The sequence below is a fragment of the Oncorhynchus clarkii genome, chromosome 20 (assembly GCF_045791955.1).
Source record: "Oncorhynchus clarkii lewisi isolate Uvic-CL-2024 chromosome 20, UVic_Ocla_1.0, whole genome shotgun sequence".
Taxonomy (NCBI): domain Eukaryota; kingdom Metazoa; phylum Chordata; class Actinopteri; order Salmoniformes; family Salmonidae; genus Oncorhynchus; species Oncorhynchus clarkii.
In genome coordinates, this window is record NC_092166.1 from 69431961 (window position 1) to 69452259 (window position 20299).

The window sequence follows — 20299 nt, forward strand, 5'->3', positions numbered from 1 at the left end:
TATTTGGTTAGGTTGTTGCTGGTACTAGTATGGTTTACCCCTTTAAGCATGACATGCAACTGCTCAGTATTCCTTTACAATGGCAGCTGGTCCAAAATATGCATTGGCATACTACAATGCCTTAGTTGGCAAATACATGTGGCCGAACTGGCAAAGATGTTGCACAATGTTATTTGTGTCTGGAGAGAGTGAAGAGAGAGCAGAGAGAGAGGCAGAGAGAGCGGAGAGGGCAGAGAGAGCTAGAGCCAGAGGGAGAGAGCGAGAGCCAGAGAGAGAGAGATAGCCAGAAAGAGAGAGAGAAAGGCAGAGAGAGAGGCAGAGAGTGCTCAAACATGTGTTCTGTGCCAATATTGTCTTTAATTCACTTAGGCTTCTCTGCAACATGTCCTCTATGCCCATTTCCATTTCCTGAGCTACTCACTGTTAACTCATTGTCCTGTGTCTCCACCACATTCCCAGACTGCCACTTCACTGTTTCTAAGATTCTGACCAATCATATAAGCCACAATTCTCCAAGCAATTCATCCATATTGTGTCATGATCCTTTATTAAAAGGAAACTTTGTCTTTTTTTCCTCTCTCACTCTCTGGGCCTGCTGTTCAATCAGGACCTACAATCATAGGCTACTCATTAGATGGACACGCACGCTCACGAGATAGAGAATCCCCCCCCCCCCCCCCCCCCCCCCACACACACACACACACACACACACACACACACGATGGAGATAATGACCTTAACCTATTAATTCAAGCCAGGCTTTATTCTTGAAATGACATACCATATGTGTCGTTGTAGGGGGCCACCGTGATATCTTGCAGTGTGTCGCTCCATCCATCCTCCTCTGCTTGAGTCGTTGAGATAGACCCGGGTGGACCTCCGTTTTGACAATTCCCAGTCTCACCTGCCCTCTGATCATCCCCGGCCTCCAAGCAACAGTTATCCGAATTCGAGTCACCCGAAGTGCTGTAAAAGGGATTGTCGCTACTGTCATCTCCCGATTCCCCAAAAACATCATCTGAAATCTGCAAGCTCTCGTAGCGTGAGCGGGCCGCCTCCAGGACAGACAGCGCCTTCATTCCACATTCCGCCATCGCTCGTCGATGCACTGGGTAGCTTACCACACCGCACAATATTCGGCATGCAACTATACTGGGAAAAACCCGTGCCACACACACCTACCCACGGGAGATGACAGTCCACTCCCCACTGTGCGCGTTTGATAATTATGCTAGGCCTACTGCAGACTTGACTTGTGATGCGATAACTTCGGCTCTCCCCTTTCTTCAAAGCATCGACCGGAGGGGAGCTGTCCTCATCAAGGCTACTGAAGTTCCCCTCCGCGCTGCGCACAGAGACCGAAATAATCAATATTTATCACTCTCTGCGCATCCTGGTTGGGCCAGCAATTTCGTTGGTGGCTCGTACTGTGTAGAGACCTCACAGAATACGCGGTATCTACATGTCAGCTGACCTGGTTGCTCTCCTGTACTGGCCAATAGCGTTGTTATCTCACTGTAACGTCAAATCTTACGGTATTAAAGCAGAATTGTGTTCTGATGCTGTTAGAACCCCATAAATTGATTTTTTGCTTATGATGTGAATATAAAATACATGTATGATTATTCAATGACATTGCAATAACAGGAACTATTTAAAGTCATTTTTGAAAATATTGAATGATATCCTGTGAAAAAGAGAGCAACAGCAGGTCAGGATTTGTATGATAAAATCTGTTTCTAAGACCACCATGCTTAGAATAAAACAAACAACGTTCCCCTTGGCGCCCTGTGGGGGTGCAATAGACGGGGTCGCCCCAGTCATCTTACTTGTTGGTATGGTACCAAAGATTTTTATAACTAACCCAAGATAGCAAATGAATCATAGTGTGCAGAACACGCAAGGAGGTTGCCAGAGCCAAGCACGAGCTAGCGACAGCCTATTGGCGCGTTCTACAATTAGTTGTATATTTTCTTTGAAGTGCGCGTGTGCAATAACTCAATTTGCCCTTGCACTCCTAAACTACTAATTTAAAAAAAAAACTTTGGCACAGGTTAAAGTCTACAAAACGTAGCCCACTCTGTAACAGATACTAGTTTTGGAAAAATAAAACTGCATTGAGATCAAATGTTTCATAAATGAGAAAAATCTTCTCCCAATGCTGGCCAATGGACTTCCTCTCATCACCATATTTGGTAGTGAGTGGAAACACCAACCGGATGCTTCACATTATACATCCGGTGAAATATCTGTCTCATTGTTCTATCTGTGGTGGTACATTGCCATGTTTGCGGAAGTATAATTTCAGTATTTTTCCCCTCTTCAGAAATGATTTAGCAACCTTTTTTTTACTTTATATTATAACTACATGTCCAGCCTTTATCGATTTCAAGGATAGTACGAAAGAAAAATGAATCTGCCAAAGGGGCCGGATTCTCTCTGTTTCGACAAGGACGTGTTTATGAAGGTAGTTAGCTAACAGTAGCTAAGATAATGTCACTTTTCCAAGCTAACGTTAGCTTGTATTGCCATAGGTCAGCTAACAGTGATCAGCCAAACTGGCTTCATTCCATGTTATCACATCTTGAAAAGACACTAATTATATACGCCTAAATTTGTCTCCTCGTATTTAGCTATCTACTTTCTTCATCAAACTGTTAATGCCCGATTTAGAAATGGCAAGCATCTATCAAGTTAGTTTCTGCTGGACAGATTTTGCATAAGAATTGGCTAGCTAACGTTAACTACATGATCAATCATGATACATGTTTTCTTCTTCATATTCTGTTGCATTCAGGATGACTTCGACGTGGATCAGTTTGTTGCTGATTGCAGAAAGCATGTCCAGCTGGAGGAGATGCGCGAGGACCTTGAGATGTATTACAAACTGCTCAAAACAGCCATGGTGGAGCTCATCAACAAAGACTATGCAGACTTTGTCAACCTCTCCACCAATCTGGTAGGTTCCTATGGCTGTCAGGTCCAAGATGCTGCAGTGTCCCCCACCCATAAGTGGCATTAATGAACGTTACAACCATGCATTTGTAGCCAAATAACAAGTTGGCAATCCTATTTTATAATGATGTCACTTGAAAGAAACTGGGAGCATCAGCAGAATCTGCTCAGTATGGATGTAGCAATCTAAATGGGTGTGATGATGAGATGCCTGTTTGTTCTTTCAAACAGTTGCTCCAGCTAAGATCAGGACTTTTAAATGTAAATTAGGCCTAATAACTACAGTAGTAGTTAGAGAATAATGGGCATACTTGATGTATCATCTATTTAGGTTGGAATGGACAAAGCCCTGAACCAGCTATCAGTGCCACTGGGTCAGTTGCAGGAAGAGGTACTGGTATGTGCTCTGTTTGACTCTTTTTTTCATATTATGATACATTGATTTCACCTTCATTGCTGTTGACTTGGTCACACACTTTGTCCTATTTATATATGTTGTATCTTTCTCCCTTAATTTTTTTCAGAGCTTGAGAACATCTGTAAGTGAGGTGATCCAAGCCATTGACAACCAGCTATCAAAGCAAGATGACTTGCAAAACAAAAAGGTTTGTTAACCTGGATTTATACACTACATGACCAAAAGTATGCGTTTGACCTCTGGGTTTTATGGGTATTATGACTCATAACGTGGCACTCTCAAGGTTATACACTACAGGACGCAAAGTATATGGACACCTGCGTGTCGGACATCTCATTCCAAAATCATGGGCATTAATATGTATTTGGTCCCCCCTTTGCTGCTATAACAGCCTCCATTCTTCTGGGAAGGTGTTCCGCTAGATGTTGGAACATTGCTGCAGGCACTTGCTTCCATTCAGCCACGAGCATTAGTGAGTTCGGGCACTGATGTTGGGTGATTAGGCCTGGCTCACAGTCGACATTCCAATTCATCCCAAAAGTGTTCCGTGGGTTTGAGGTCAAGGCACTGTGCAGGCCAGTCATGTTCTTCCACACCGATCTCGACAAACCATTATTATATTTTTGTTGTTGTATTTTACCCCCATTTCCTCCCCAATTTCAATCTTGTCTCATCGCTGCAACTCTCCAACGGGCTCGGGAGGCGAAGGTCAAGTCATGTCCTCAGAAACAACACCCGCCCACTTAACCCGGAAGCCAGTGTCGGAGAAAACACTGTTCACCAGACCACAGAGGTCAGCCTGCAGGCGCCGGGCCCGCCACAAGGACTCACTAGTGCGCGATGAGCCAAGTAAAGCCCCCCTGGCCAGACCCTCCCCTAACCCAGACGACGCTGGGCTTATTGTGTACCGCCCCATGGAACTCCCGATCACGGCCAGTTGTGATACAGCCCAGGATTGAACTCAAGTCTGTAGTGACCCTTCTAGAACTGCGATCTAGAAATTTGACGAATTGACTTGTTGGAGAGGTGGCATCCTATGACAGTGCCACTTTGAAAGTCACTGAGCTTTTCAGTAAGGTCATTCTACTGTCAATGTTTGTCTATGGAGATTGCATGGCTGTGTGCTCGATTTTATACACCTGACAGCAACGGGTGTGGTTGAAATAGCTGAATCCACTCATTTGAATGGTTGTCCACATACTTTTTTTAAATATAGTGTATGTCTACCATTTCAGACATTTGTGTTTCTGTAAAATACAGTATATTTGTATGTGTGTAGCTGGATGCTAGAGATGAGTCTGTTTAAACGGTCATGTTTCTAATTTTTTGTTCCCCTATACAAGATGTGTGTCACAAGACTCATCCAAGTTGTTCGATCAGTAGAGAAGATTGAAAAAATCCTACATTCTCAGAACTCAAAAGACTCAACATCTCTTGAGATAAGCAGGTATGTAAAAAAAAAAAAAAAAAAAAAAGGATTGTATCAGCTTTTTGCTGATATGACATATTATAGTCTCTACCATACGGATGCATCTAAGTTACTGATGAGGCAAGGTCACAGAAAGAAGCCATTACCCCATTTTTTTAAGTGATTCTCCAGGGATGCATGGCTCTCGACCGTGGCCTCTCCCGAGTCCGTACAGGAGTTGAAGCGATGGGACAAGACTGTAACTACCAATTGGATATCATGAAATTGGGGAGAAAAAGGCATAAAAAGTACCAAAACAAGTGATGCTCCGGAACATTTGTGTAATTTAAACCAGTAGTCTTGAAAGTGGTGCTCACTAGCCAAAACGGGTCCCCATTTTTTTTTGTGCTACTTCATTCAATTGTGTATAGATTATTTGGACGAATCGGGATTGGGCGAAGGCGGTGCGTAAACTGGTGCAGTGCCTGTGTACGGATGATAAACGTTTCCATTAGATTCCACAGCCACAAAGTCAAATTTGGCTATATCGTAAAAATTCATGAATAGCAAAATGTGCTTTTTGACCATGATAAACACGGGCTAAGTTAGTGTAAGGGAGGGGTTTGGCCGAAAGTTTTTCCATTAGCGAGGGAGGAGACTCACAATTATTAACTGCATTTCCTCCAGAAGTAAAAATAATAATAATTTGCTAACTTTTCCCAGATAATTTTACTTTTGTGTACTATGTCATCCACTTCATGTGATATGTTTACATCCTTCTTTTTTGGGCAGTTCTTGTTACGTATTCTATTCGTACAATATGTGCTTAAGATCCCCGACTGAAACTTTAATTTTGACCTTGCTTTTAATTTTTTCTGAGAATATGGCATCCAGCCAGCATTTCAGGGCCTACCCCTATCCCTGTAGCTATGTCAGCTATATTCATCATGTTATGTATTCTATATATTGGTGTATGTTTCAGTTTCTAAGTTTGCTGTTTCTTTTGCTTTGTAGTCCTCTCTTAGCTGGCCAGATTCTGGAGCGGATTGCCACAGAGTTCAACCAGCTGCAATTCCATGCTGTCCAAAGCAAGGGCATGCCCCTGCTGGACAAAGTCAGGCCTGTAAGTCCGCACCATTGCATTTCTGGGGTTGATTTTCAGTACACAAACTAGATTAAGGTTAATGGTTGAAAATGGCCGTGCCTGCCCAAGATTATTTTACTGACACTGTGTCTGTGTACGATCTGTGTTGTAGCGTATTTCCGGCATCACGTCCATGCTACAGCAGTCTTTGGAGGGGCTCCTTATACAGGGCCTCCAGACCTCCAATGTGGATATTGTGCGTCACTGCCTACGCACTTACGCCACCATCGACAAGACCAGGGACGCAGAGGCGCTGGTGGGACAAGTCCTGGTCAAGCCCTACATGGATGAGGTGAGGTTGTGTGGGAGCGGAACAGTCAGGATTAGGTCCTGTATGCTCAGTTGGTAGAGCATGGTGCTTGCAACGCCAGGAATGTGAGTTCGATTCCCGGGACCACCCATGTGTATGCACGCATGACTGTAAAGCATCTGCTAAATAGCATATAAAGAAGACAGTTTAGGGCTGGTGTCCCATATCCAGATTAAGCCTACTCCTGGACTAACAATCATGATTTTTAATGGCATTTAAGTCCAGGTGTAAACTTAATCTGGTTTCTGGGACACTCTCTTAGTGTCCAGCTCACCAATATATTTACGAAATGATGCGGAAATTGACAATTCAAGAACTTAATGTACTGTGTTCTTCTTCAGAGATGAATTCTATGCTTCCTCTACATAAACAGTACTTCACCTGACTATTTTGTTGTCAACAGGTCATCGTTGAACAGCTGGTCAAGTCCACCCCCAATGGCCTTCAAATAATGTACACCAAGCTCTTAGAGTTTGTGCCGCATCACTGTAGACTGCTGCGCGAGGTGACTGGAATGGCCATTTCAAGGTACCCGCCATAGCTGAGCTGGATGTCAATGTTCTGAAGGCATTTCTCCCGACAGATATAAGAAAGTATATGGTTTAATGGCCATAAGGCGCTACAGAGGGTAGTGCGTACAGCCAAGTACATCACTGGGCCCAAGCTTTCTGACATCCAGGACCTTTATACTAGGCGGGGTCAGAGGAAGGCCCAAAGAATTCTCCAAGACTCCAGTCACCCAAGTCATGAACTGTTTTCTCTGCTATCGCACCGGCAAGTGGTACCGGAGCGCCAAGCCTAGGTCCAAAAGGCTCCTGTACAGCTTCTAGCTCCAAGCCATAAGACTGCTGAACAATTAATCAAACGGCCACCCGGACTATTTACATTTACTTTAGTTTATTTAGTAAACATTTTCTTAACTCTATTTTAGTAAGACTGTCTAGTTGATTAATAAGGGCTTGTAAGTAAGCATTTCACAGCGCGTGTGACATACAATTTAATTTGAGTTACGTTCATAACCTATGAATTTCTTATTTGTTCTTTCTCATGTCTTTGCTTTCTGCTGTCTGTCCAGTGAAAAGGCAGACATAGTGCCTGGATACGACTTCTTGGTGAACTCCGTTTGGCCTGAAATCATCAAAGGTATCGAGGAGAGAATCCCCTCTCTCTTCAACGCGGGAAACCCTGACACCTTTTATGAGGTACATACTGTAACAACCCAATCTCGTTCTTCTGGCATCAAAGTAGTCCTATGGCGTCATATAAAACCATTAGAAGCCAGTCTCTTTGGCAGTGTTCAACAGAGCTTGGAAATACAATGGAAATAGTAATGGAAACACTGACCCTGACAAGTCCTACTCTACTAGTAGGAGAGAGTGACCAGATTCTCATTCGGTTCATGTCTGTATCTATTTTGCAGAGGTACACAATCAGCATGGACTTTGTGAGGAAGTTTGATAGGCAGTGTGGCTCCCAAGCCAGTGTGAGGAGACTGAGAGCTCACGCCTCCTATCAGAGCTTCCACAACAAGTGGAACCTACCTGTCTACTTCCAGCTCCGGTGAGTAGCTGCGTGCTCCATGACCTTTGACTTCTGTGCATCCTGTACTGACCTTCTGTGCTTGATTTTGCACCATTTAATTGTCACCTACCCTGCTGATGTCCAGTCATCAGTTTAACTTCCTGGATATTGTGCTGATATCATGTTACGCATAGAGATAAGAAGATAACAGTTACGGGTTAGAAGTAACTGTGTCCAACACAAGGCTCCTGATGAATACCCCGTCTAAGGAAATATTGATCCTCTATAGAGTCAACGTGAAGGTTGTTGGACTCTCTGTGCCTTGCACTGTTTGTCAACCAGCCTCTGCACATTTCACAATGGAAAGTCTATCATGCTGCACATGCTTCAAATTGTGTGCTTTCAATTCCATCACAGCTGCATGTTGTGTAATGGCGGTTGCTATCTGTTTTACAGTCAAGATTGTTTTAAAAATGCGCTATGTTATTTATCTTATTGTAAAGAATAATCATCCTCTTTTGCAATACCATTTCTACAAAAATGGAGATTGGAAAAATCAATTTAGAACTGTTTTGCTCAAAATAAGCAAGCTAGCTTATACGTGTTTAATAGCGATGCATTAACTTGTTGTTCCCGATCTTTGTCACAGGTACAAGGAAATTGCTGCATGTTTAGAGAATGCTATTGCTGATGGGTTAGAGGCAGCACCAGGTTAGTAGCTATACTCAACTTTCATGTATAAATGGAAAAGTTATATTTCATTACCACAAAAGGCAATATTACATGCTGGCTTTTATTACCTGCTCCCCCCTCCCCTTACACCCTTACACACTCTATTCCTCAGCGGGCAGCTGCTACCACCTGCTGGTGTCCCAGGTGCTGTGGAACAGCTTGGTCAGGTGCTGGGCGGAAAAGGTCTACCTGCCCCCGTTGTCTCACCGCTTCTGGAAGCTCACCCTGCAGCTCATCTCACGCTACTCCAAGTTCCTCACTGAGGTACAGCCTCCAACATGGGAACCCAACTTTCCTCAAACAGGGCAACCCAAAATTCCTCCAACATGGAAACCCAACCTTTCCACTACAATATTAATGCTAGTGTACATAGTGTCTATGGATTCAGTGATACCTCTATTAATCTATTTTTCAATGTAGCCTGCAGCATATGTCAGTATTCCAGTGTTTTAAAGCAGCAGGAATGAACATGTGAATACTATGAAAGGAAATGCTGGTCCTATTAAGTTGTCATGATTGGTGTTTCTGGACCCTGTCTCCTAGATGCTGACTAAATCTCCCTCCACGGAGGTCAGTAAAGACCCTGTGAGGCCCCTCCCCAGCTCTGCCTCCTCCACGTCCAGTCGCACCTCTCAGGATGATGGGGGCAGTGAGAGTGGCAGCCCAGCAACCTTATCTACCAAACAGCTGGTTTTTATAGCCTCCGATGTGGACAAACTACAGGACCAGGTAGTGATATGGACCAATCATGACCAAGATCCTGCAAAATAAGCCAATTAAGTTTTGTACTGTATTTTTTAAATTTAATTTTATTTCACCATTATTTAACCAGGTAGGCTAGTTGAGAACAAGTTCTCATTTGTAACTGCGACCTGGCCAAGATAAAGCAAAGCAGTTCGACACGTACAACAACACAGAGTTACACATGGAATAAACAAACATACAGTCAATAATACAGTAGAAATGTCTATATACAGCATGTACAAATGAGGTAGGATAAGGGAGGTAAGGCAATAAATAGGCCATGGTGGTGAAGTAATTACAATATAGCAATTAAACACTGGAATGGTAGATGTGCAGAAGATGAATGTGCAAGTAGAAAAATAATTTACACATTTCTTAATAGATGTGGTTTTTAATTTTACGAATTACTTTTAGGGGTAGGCAACATTACATAGATATGCAATTGCGTTAACCTTGTTATTTTTGCATCATTAGTTTTCTTTACCATTAAACATTTGCCTTTCTCACAGATTCCGGAACTTTCTAAGATGATTATGCAGAAACTGGAGGTCATTGGGTACAAAAACGTTGTAATTGTTGGAGGTATGTCGTCATCATCATGCTTGAAAGATTAAATGCACAAACTGATACCTTGCTCCAGACAGTGTTCAATCATGATACTTATTCCATCAGCTGTTACTGTTCTCTTACTGCAAGTCAGTTGATATAGTGCCTTTTGATTGCCTTTTTGACAAGTGTCCTTCCATGCCCTGTGTTCTCTCCCCAGAGGCCCTAGAAGACTCCAAAGCCTCCCTGTCTGGCTGCATTCCCACCCTGAACAGCAAGATGACTCAGCATTTAACTGAGAGGTGCTTTCGCTTCCTGAAGAGTGCCTCTGAGGTCCCCCGACTATACCGAAGGACCAACAAAGTGAGAAGGCCTGCCGTCATCCTCCCAAGACAATGGAGCAGTGCTCCCATTAGGCTTCAACGTTACTGAGATTATTAGAGAACATCTGCTGTATAGTACCAAAATATTGAAAAGTGCACCACAGTCACAGCAGTCACAAGCTTGAAAATATGTGCCTGTTCTTCATCTACTGTATAGGAAGTTCCCTTCAGAGCTTCTGCCTACATGGACAACGCCCTGCGGCCGCTGCACCAGCTCCTGAGCGACTCCAAAGACATGGTGAAGCCCTCCATTGCCCAGGACTGGCTACGGGTCGCACTCAATGACTGCACTCACAGGTAGGGGGACTCTGCTGTCTGTTAGACTTCCTGTGTAGGCAAGTACAGTATACTGTAAGAGATGGCTGGAGACCACTTCATGAATGGGAAAATAAGATCCTGTGAAGATAATTCTAGTCCACATATACAGCTTTCAATTTGAATGCATGCCAAAGTTTTTAGTCCTGGTAACGTGTTATAATAATATTTAATAAAATGAGGTTGACTCTCTAGGGCCAGTGCAGTGAGTCACACTGTTTTGTACTAAGAATGGCACCACACAAGGACACAAACTAACAATTGAATTGAATTCAAGGACAGTCAACCTCACAAACTTAAGTAGCTTTTTGGTCTGCTCCACCAAGCACAAAATACTAATTTTCCATCTTGACATTGGGCAGATATTTTGAAACCATATCAGATGTTTTGAGTTCCGTAAAAAAAATGGAGGAAAGTTTAAAGAGACTGAAGCAAGCGAGGAAAACGGCAACCACCAACACGATAGGTACCACTGGAGGCCCCACAGATGACAGCAAGATCCGCCTGCAGCTGGCCTTGGATGTGGAGTACCTGGGAGAGCAGGTAGGGTTCACCCTGTTAGAGAACCCAAACTTATCTTGTATTTGTCCTTTGTCTATGTTATAGAAAGACAGTATGTTTAACTCAAACAATGGGAAGGAAGGCAGGTCAGGAAAACCCCAGAATAATTGTTGTGATGGTAAGCCTCCAATACCACAAAGACTCCAGCCACCCGAGTTATCGACTGTTCTCTCTGCTACCGCACGGCAAGCGGTACCGGAGCGCCAAGTCTAGGTCCAAGAGGCTTCTAAGCAGCTTCTACCCCCAAGCCATAAGACTCCTAAACATCTAAACAACATCTAAACATCTATTTGAATTGCCCCCCCCCTCCCCCTCTTTTACACTTATGCTACTCTGTTATCTATGCATAGTCACTTTAATAACTCTACCTACATGTACATATTCAATCAAATTGTATTTGTCACATGCGCCAAATATAACAGGCGTAGACTTTTTTAAATTTTTTAAGAATAAGAAATTAAAGTAACAAATAATTAAAGAGCAGCAGTAAAATAACAATAGCGAGGTTATATACAGGAGGTACCGGTACAGAGTCAATGTGTGGGGGCACCGGTTAGTCAAGGTAACTGAGGTAATATGTCCATGTAGGTAGAGTTATTAAAGTGACTATGCATAGATAATAACAGAGAGTAGCAGCAGTGTAAAAGAGGGGGGTATGCAAATAGTCTGGGTAGCCATTTGATTAGATGTTCAGGAGTCTTATGGCTTGGGGATAATATTACCTCGGCAAAGCGGTGCCCCCGCACATTGACTCTGTACCGGTACCCCCTGTATATAGCCTCGTTAGTGTTATTTTACTGCTGCTCTTTAATTATTTGTTACTTTTATTTGTTACTTTTCTTTGGTTATTTTTCTTAACTGTATTATTGGTTAAGGGCTTGTAAGTAAGCATTTCACTGTAAGGTCTACCTACACCTGTTGTATTCAGTGTATGTGACAAATAAAATTGTATGTTTGTTTCCCATGACAGATTCAGAAGATGGGTTTGCAACCTGCCGACATCACCATGTTCTCAACACTAAATGACTTGGTCCAAGGAGCACAGGACGTGACTCCATCAGAGCAGGCTGGACCATAATCCTGCACCGATATGAATGTATCTGAATGCTCGTAGTTAGAAGGAAGAAAGCACAATGAGGGACTGGGTCTTATTTATTTTGAACGCTAATCATATGAAAGATGGTATTGAAATCAAGAGAACTTCAACATTTTAATTTTCAATAGTAATTCAATATTTCTTACTGGCCCCCTGACTGTTCATAACAGCAAATGTGTAATGTAATGGGGTCAAAGGGGGTTAACCCTAACCCTCTATGCCTGCCTGAGAATTCACTGTACGTTCAATAATGCAAGTTATGTCATCATACAAAAGAGATACTGGCAAAAAGTAGACCAGGGCAGCTTCTTGGTCTACTTTTTTAGTGAAGGATAAAGATATTGTACATCGTGAACAGAGTTGGTGAAGGATGAGATTGTACATTTTTAAATAAGGTGAATCAAAGTTGTAATAACCTTGGTAATAAAAGCTTTCGATCTTTGTATGTTGTTGTGTAAATGTGATTCAAGTTCAGCTGTTATGAGGGGTGACCTGATAAGGCATATCATAAAGCTCAGTGACATTCAGTTCATTTGAGAGACAGGGATCCGACTTCATTATTTACGGTCTGGTTTTGCGAAGAGGTTTGTCATTATTAGCCCCATGTTATCTAAACCTTTAAGTCTCAGGAGAATTATAGTCAGTAGCTGTTCCCTTTTTTTAAAGGATTTTTCAAGACAAATGGACATTTCAACAATAGAGAAACGATGTTTTATTCATGCAATCGCAACAAAACAAACTCTTAGCATAATAGAATATACAAATTCAGACCTTTCAATAATCCTATCAACCATGTCTACCTTTATCATAGCAAACAGTAAGTACATTGCTGTAATTCTACAATGTATATTAGACACAAAGATCTGCATAATGTTAGATATAGGTGTCAGGAAGGCCCTAAAAATTGTCAAAGACTCCAGCCATCCTAGTCATAGACTGTTCTCTCTGCTACCACACAGCAAGCGGTACCAGAGTGCCAAGTCTAAGTCCAAGAGGCTTCTAAACAGCTTCTACCCCCAAGCCATAAGACTCCTGAACAGCGAATCAAATCTGGCTACCCAGACTATTTGCACCCCTCCCCCCTTGCTGCTACTACTCTCTGTTATTATCTATGCATAGTCACTTTAATACATATATATACAGCCCCGCTATTGTTATTTACTGCTGTCCTTTAATTATTTGTTATTCTTATCTCTTACTTTTTTAGGGATTTTCTTAAACCTGCGTTGTTGGTTAAGGGCTTGTAAGTAAGCATTTCACTGTAAGGTCTACACCTGTGGTATTTGGCGCATGTGACAAATACAATTTGATTTGATTTGAATGTGCTCTATGTGAATACATTACATCTTAATACAGTGTAATATTGTGTGTTTTTTCACAAACATGACACATGATGTATACATAAGTTCTTAACTCCTGGAATAAATGATCATACTAGTAAGGGAACATGCAATATTGCATTGATCTGTCAGTACAAACAAGTCTGCTGATCCAGGAGGCTTTCATGTGCATTCTTCTGCAGTTGGTCACAGATTTGTTATGTTGATGTAGAAGCCCTAAAGAGTCGGGTTTCTTATTTTTCCCAGCATGAGAATGGCATTGGAGTTTCCCTCTACAATAGCGAAGAAGAAGGGCCTGTTGACAGTGAATTTGAGGGGAACCCCTTCATCTTGGGTCTTGTCTTGAGTCTCAGAACCACCTTCAGACATCTCAAACATGACTTTGTTGAACACCTGGAAGAGATGCACTACTACAATGAGTTCCAAGTCACCATTAGATTCCAACAAATTATTGCAAAAGACTATAGGAGTACTAGATTACCAACAGTTCTTTCCCCCATTCTCTCTCTTGTGTCTATTTGCATTCACCACACATAGTAGGCTGCAATTTGTAAAGGTACTGTTTAGTTTAGTATCTATCTGCTCCCTATCACAGGTTTATGTAAACATATTTTTGTTGTTCCTATACCACTAAGGGGGAAATCTAGGTCTTACCTTATCAACACTGAACGGCTTCTTACTGCTGAGTCTCTCAAACTCAGCATCTGAACCCAGCAGACTTTTCTCAATCTCAGCTGCCATGTCAAAGAGCAATGACCTTAGGTCAGTCAAGGCTGTCATGGAGAACTTGGGCAGAGACAGTTCCAGGAACCTACAGGGAAAACAACAGACCAGTTTGCACAGTGCTTATTTCTGTCCCTATTCCTGATAGCTGCTACAGTACATGTTCCATTAAAGCTGGAATCCTTAGTTGCTACATCCATTTAAGGACTTATAAATTAATGATATATACCCATTGATTCTTGAAGAATATAACCTATAAAAGCCTCATGAGCTTAGTTTAACTGTCATACCCCATCAGAATCCAAAATATAAGCTTGTTTTACTCCATTGTTTGCAAACAATGTAATTGTAAACAAACACTGTATGGCCTCAAAACTTGGTTAAAATTATAATGTTGATATAATGGATGGCCAGTCCTTGCATCCATAGGCTCTGTCTTTGAATTTGAGAGAACTTTGAATTTGACTGTGCTGCTGCTCCAGTTTCAACTATTCTGCCTTATTATAATTCGACCATGCTGGTCATTTATGAACATTTGAACATCTTGACCATGTTTTGTTATAATCTCCACCCGGCACAGCCAGAAGAGGACTGGCCACCCCACATAGCCTGGTTCCTCTCTAGGTTTCTTCCTAGGTTTTGGCCTTTCTAGGGAGTTTTTCCTAGCCACCGTGCTTCTACACCTGCATTGCTTGCTGTTTGGGGTTTTAGGCTGGGTTTCTGTACAGCACTTTGAGATATCAGCTGATGTACGAAGGGCTATATAAATAAATTTGATTTGATTTGATTTGGTTACATTTTTCCAGGCCCATACTTTTGATTTTTACCAAAACACAGGCGGGGTGACGGCTTTATTATTGTTTCTATTAAGGATTCTACTTTTAAAATAGCTTACTATTGATCAATTGATTTAGTCTTTCCACAAATCTTTGTGGCGCAAAGTGTGAACTGGTGTCAGTTGTCAAAAAATAGATATTCTCCTCGGGACAGGAGCTCCAATATTTCAGTAATAGTTATCAATGTTTAATGCAGCACATAATACAGCACTTGTAGGTGTCATCATAGGTAACATAAATCTGTCAGAAACATTGCAAGATGGAGCTCAGATATTTTCTGACTTACCCCTCCTTCAGATGCCTGTGCCAGCCAGAGATGATGTCTGACTGTAGTCGAGACTCCATGTCATGCAGGCTGCTCCCCTCGTGAGGCAGCACCAGCAGCATGTAGGCCCGTTTGCTCAGAGATAGTTTCACCACGGTGCACTTCCTGTCCTTATCATTCAGGTACTTGTAGGTGCCTGTGTGGGTCATGAGAGGGACCATGACAGTTGTTGTTGCATCAACCTTGAACTCCTGCATGGTAGTTTTCTCTGTCTGGAACGCCTTCTTCCAGTTGCCTGAAAAAGGGAAAAATAGCTTGTTTGTTGCTTATGATGTGGATTTTGTAGAATTGTTTTTGTCTGCTGCTGTAATGTTTTGACACTGCTATTGTACTGTATGTGTTTTTTGTCTTGTGTGAAAACTATGATTGTTTACCTTTGAAATGGACAGAGCTGACAAACAGTAGATCTGTGGTTGAGCTAAGGTCCTTGAACAGGCTCGTGATTTTCCTGTCTGATGTCTTCTGGATGAAGTTGTTGATCTGGGTCTCAGCTTCCTGGGGTTGGGAGAAATCCACTGCTCTGATGTACGAGGCATCAGAGAAGTCCTGGGTGCCTTGTACAAAGTCCTTTGAGAGGTCAGCGCCCTTGCGAGCAAAGGCCCACACACAAGTGTTGATCTCATCCTTGGGCCCATCCACCAGGGAATTGATGTCCTGCAGAGTGCGAAGAACATTGTGGCCGTCCACTAGGGAGACACAGTCGTCTCTGTCCGTGTCCCTGTTCAGGCCCAGCAGCTGCTGGTAAGGGATGGCTGTTTTTTTGGAGGCCCCCAGGTACAAGGTGACCAGAGAGCCAAAGGTGTTCATGGGCGAGAGCAAGGTGTTGGAGTCCTTTTGCTTGCTGCTCAGAGCTTTGTACATCCGGAGGCCCAGAGAGTTGAGCAGCTCTGCCAGTACAGCAGTGCGCTGAGTAACGTTCTGTTTCAGTCTGTCAGTGCTTGTGAAGTCTCGAGTGTCAGGCACCACACTGTCATTGTTAAGGGGGGTCAAAGGGACAGTCTCCAGAGGTTTGGTCACTTCGGTTTTGATGGTCTCACAGCTGACGTTCTCAGAGGCGAAGAGGTTAAACGGGTGGACATATACACGGTTCGCTAGGCCTACCGAGAGGCAGGAGAGCAGAAGGAGAGGGCAAAATATATGACGCATGTTCTGCCTTTTTGGCCAGAAATTTCCTTTGAATATTTCTGTGAAGAGATAGAAAAGGGTCATAGGGTTAATTCTGTCAGTGCCTGTTACTATTTCAAGCCATGGCTTTGTTATCAATGTTGACCATCTCAAATCATGATTGGCTGCCTGGAACATTGAGCTGAGGTCACTTGTCTAGAACACACCCCCGCAGGTCAGGACACCAGATAGCATATAAACACGTCATAAGCCATTAAATACATGTTGAGAAGAACAGGAAATTAGCTTCAAAATTGCAACATTTTCTCTCAGCCTCATAGCAAAATGTTTAGAATAGCAAGAAATTAGCTCTAAACAGAAACATTTTCTCTTAGACTCATGGCATTAAATACATGTTGAGAAGAACAGCAAATTAGCTTCAAAATTGCAACATTTTCTCTTAGCCTCATAGCAAAATGTTTAGAATAGCAAGAAATTAGCTCTAAACAGAAACATTTTCTCTTAGACTCATGGCAACGGCAGGCTTGCTAAGCGGGGGTCTAAGCGTAGGGCAGCGAAATTGCACTACGCCACTGGCTGAGGTCTGTCTGTCAGTGATTGATTTATTTTGACTTTATCTGTCCTTTTCTTTTTGGATAGTGAATGGGATGCTGGCTCGCCTTCAGCTGCAGAGGTCAGTGGGTTAGAGGTTAGGCCATAGCAAGTACATATGGAACTGACCACAAAGAAAAACAGTTTAGCCACTATCCAAACATACGTCCAACCCTAAATTCTGATTATATAGATCTGCTAAGGGGAGCTAATTAATATCTTGGCTTAGACAACTCTTACATCCCAGTTAGCAAAATGACATTGAAAATATATTTATTGTAGGTTCTGAATGAAAGGTGGAAATACATAAGAATATTTTCTGTGCGTTGAAAATATGTATTTTCCAGACATTGAAAGGAAATTTTCTGGAAGTTGAAAACATGTATTTTCCGACCGTTGATTTCAGGTAAATTTTCGGTTCCAATTTAAAGTTGAAAATACGTATTTTCCAGACATTGAAATCAGGTTCATTTTCGGTTGTAAATGAAAGTTGAAAATAAATAATTAACGGACTCGATTCTATGGCCAAATTTTAACTACACATACATTCTCAATAAGTAAGCATTATATCACAATAATATTTGTTCTATCCATGTAACATTCAACTGAAGATCTGCTCCCATCTATCACATGCATTTACATGACATTTTCTAAAGCTTATAAAACTGGTGGCAACATAGTCCAACCTATAGAGTAAACCAACAGACCACTTCAACTACAATAACATTCTCAGTAACGGTTACAGAAATATATTTTTTATTTCTATGACTGTGATATGTTGTTGTTTATCTACCTGTTGTTTATCTAGAGCACAGTAGAGCACAGTAGAGTACAGTACAGTTAAATTCAGTAGAGTACAGCACAGTTTAGCTCAGTAGAGTAGAGTACATTCGAGTCAATTAGGGTACAATATAGTACATTATACTGCTCTATACTCTACTGTGCTGAACTATACATTACTGTACTCTACTGTGCTCTAATGTATTGTACTGCACTCTACTGTACTGTATGCTCTACTTTTATTTACTGTACTGTACTCTGCTGTGCTGTACTGTGCAGTACTGTAATGTACTCTGCTGTGCTCTACTGTACTGTACTGTGCTGTCCAAACTTGTGAAACATAGACGTCTATGTTTGGCCCAAATATGTGGGATAGGCCTACTTATCCATAAATACCACTTTTTTCAAATGATCACTCCATATTGTTACTTAAACATAGCCAATGAAATGTACTTTATTATTTGTGTTGGATGACTACCAAATAATGAGAGTTCTGGAAGTACAGAACAAACACAAGAGCCTCCTCTTTCTGGGAATACATGGCCTGGATTAATGATTAGGTTTACAGTAAGCAAAGATATTGGGTCATTTCAATAAATAAAAAAACGCTGAAATTCTCTTTTTTGTACACTATGTTTGAATGCTTCCCTTCTCCTTCCCTTTTCTTAAACAAGGTACAGAATATGTTTCCAACAAACACAGAATGGTAAAACCCAGAAGTGTTGCTGGAGTAAGTCTCCTTGTTTTAATTTAAAACTTGAAGACATTCACTATCTTGATAAACAAAGGTCAATATTTTTTACATAGATTTTTAAGACAAATCATATTGCTCTCATGTCTCCTGAATCACAGCTTTTTGACACTCTATAAGCGCAAACACTGTACTTCTGTACAACTACATTGAAAGTGAATTGAGAAAGCTTTGCCTTACCTTGTGATGGCTTGCTATTGCTGTAGCCTAACTGAGGTCAGCAGTGGACTTGCTGTCTGTCTTAAAAAAACTAATAGCTCTGAACCCCTGAGTTACTCATTAACTAGACCATTGTGTCACAGAGTATTCTGTGATGTTCCAGAGTGGCTTATGTACTTGCTGATAAATAAATTGCTCAGAGCAGAAGACCACCCTGTTGTCCTTGTGCCCAATGTATTTACTCTGAACATGACGCAAGCAGTGGTTTGCGGGATTAACTGACTTTCACAAGAGGAAACCAGGAAATTGTGTCAGACAGGTTTTCCATCTCTTGGGTTGGAATCACAAAGTGTGTAAGAAAAATACAATGTGTTTGTGTATGTTTGTGGGAGGGTGAGTGTTATTGATAAATTCCACAAGTTATTGGTGCATTGCAGCAAGCCTTTATAGGAAAAGGTCAACATTATAGTTTGGCTGCACCCACTGAACATCTGATGTTTTTACATCACAAAATATGATAACACTTTGTTGTCAGCGCCCTAAATAAGGTTTATATCACACATTTTATTTATAGATATAATACATGATAATGTCAGTTTATGTCAACCACTACATGCTATGCATTACTTGTAAAGAAGGTCTTACATACAAACATTAGGAACACTTTTGCCCCCAGAACAGCCTCAACTCATCAGGGCATGGACTCTAAAAGGTGTCGAAAGCGTTCCACAGGGATGCTGGCCCATGTTGACTCCAATGCTTCCCACAGTTGTGTCAAGTTGGCTGGATGTCCTTTGGGTGGTGGACCATTCTTGATACACAAGGCACTTAAATGTTTTATCTTGCCCAATCACCCTCTGAATGGCACACATACACAATCCATGTCACAATTGTTGCAAGGCGTAAAAATAATTATTTAACCTGTCTCCTCCCCTTCATCTACACTGATTAAAGTGGATTTAACAAGTGACATCAATAAGGGATCAAAGCTTTCACCGGGATTCAGCTGGTCAGTCTATGTTATTGAAAGAGCAGTTCTTAATGTTTGTATACTCGGTGTACCCAAAATTGTTAGTTCAAATAATAACTATCAAAAAGCAGAGTCCCTTTTTGCTGAAACAATACTGCCACCAACTGAATTGTTTTGGTAACTTCACTTCAATTCAACGTCTGTTCCACGTTGGTTCAATTTAATTTAATTGAAGTGACATGGAAACAACTTTGATTCAACCTGTGCATGTCCAGTGGGATGTTCCGTATTGATGAAAATATTGTAATAAGGAGTTGGGTTATGGTGGATTATGTTAATCGTTTATGGTGGATTATGTTATTTTGTCTTTATCATTCATCTAGATATTATTACTCTGAACATACATTTACATACGTATTCACACCCCTGAGTCAATTGTTTGTAGAATCACTTTTAGCAATTACAGCTTTATGGGTAAGTCTCTAAGAGCTTTTTACACCTGGATTGTGCAACATTTGCCAATTATTCTTTTCAAAATTCTTCAAGCTCTATCAAATTGGTTCTGA

The 20299-nt window shown here is 41.6% G+C and overlaps 3 protein-coding genes across 5 annotated transcripts in view; 1 reads left to right on the forward strand and 2 right to left on the reverse strand.

The window, feature by feature from the left end:
- Positions 1–8020, reverse strand: part of LOC139376817 (piggyBac transposable element-derived protein 5-like) — a 40986-nt gene extending 32966 nt beyond the window's left edge. Inside the window, exons 1-2 of one of the 2 annotated variants that reach the window (XM_071119755.1) lie at positions 7777–8020; positions 782–966 (exon numbers count right to left, since the gene is read on the reverse strand). In XM_071119755.1, coding sequence (XP_070975856.1) covers positions 782–966; positions 7777–7871 — 280 coding nt within the window. In that variant the 5' untranslated portion in view covers positions 7872–8020. Of the gene's footprint in view, positions 1–781; positions 1251–7776 lie in introns of those variants that run through there. The other variant, XM_071119754.1, reaches the window with a different exon arrangement.
- Positions 2252–12575, forward strand: LOC139376816 (component of oligomeric golgi complex 2). Of its 2 annotated transcripts, none has more exons than XM_071119752.1 (18): positions 2252–2467; positions 2798–2959; positions 3287–3352; positions 3480–3560; positions 4717–4820; positions 5796–5904; positions 6038–6217; positions 6639–6763; positions 7311–7437; positions 7656–7795; positions 8406–8467; positions 8601–8752; positions 9032–9217; positions 9742–9814; positions 9999–10141; positions 10319–10458; positions 10839–11019; positions 12008–12575. In XM_071119752.1, exons 1-18 carry the CDS (start codon positions 2411–2413, stop codon positions 12113–12115), a joined length of 2196 nt encoding a protein of 731 aa, XP_070975853.1. In that variant the 5' UTR covers positions 2252–2410; the 3' UTR covers positions 12116–12575. The 2 variants fall into 2 exon arrangements, with proteins under 2 accessions (XP_070975853.1, XP_070975854.1); XM_071119753.1 differs by having other exon boundaries at positions 2253–2467; positions 3287–3346.
- Positions 12576–12828: 253 nt separating this feature from the next.
- On the reverse strand, positions 12829–19073 carry LOC139376818 (angiotensinogen). Its single transcript, XM_071119756.1, has 5 exons — positions 18785–19073; positions 15732–16541; positions 15319–15592; positions 14128–14284; positions 12829–13866 (listed from the first exon to the last, which is right to left on the reverse strand). Exons 2-5 carry the CDS (start codon positions 16501–16503, stop codon positions 13690–13692), a joined length of 1380 nt encoding a protein of 459 aa, XP_070975857.1. The 5' UTR covers positions 16504–16541; positions 18785–19073; the 3' UTR covers positions 12829–13689.
- Positions 19074–20299: the final 1226 nt, after the last annotated feature.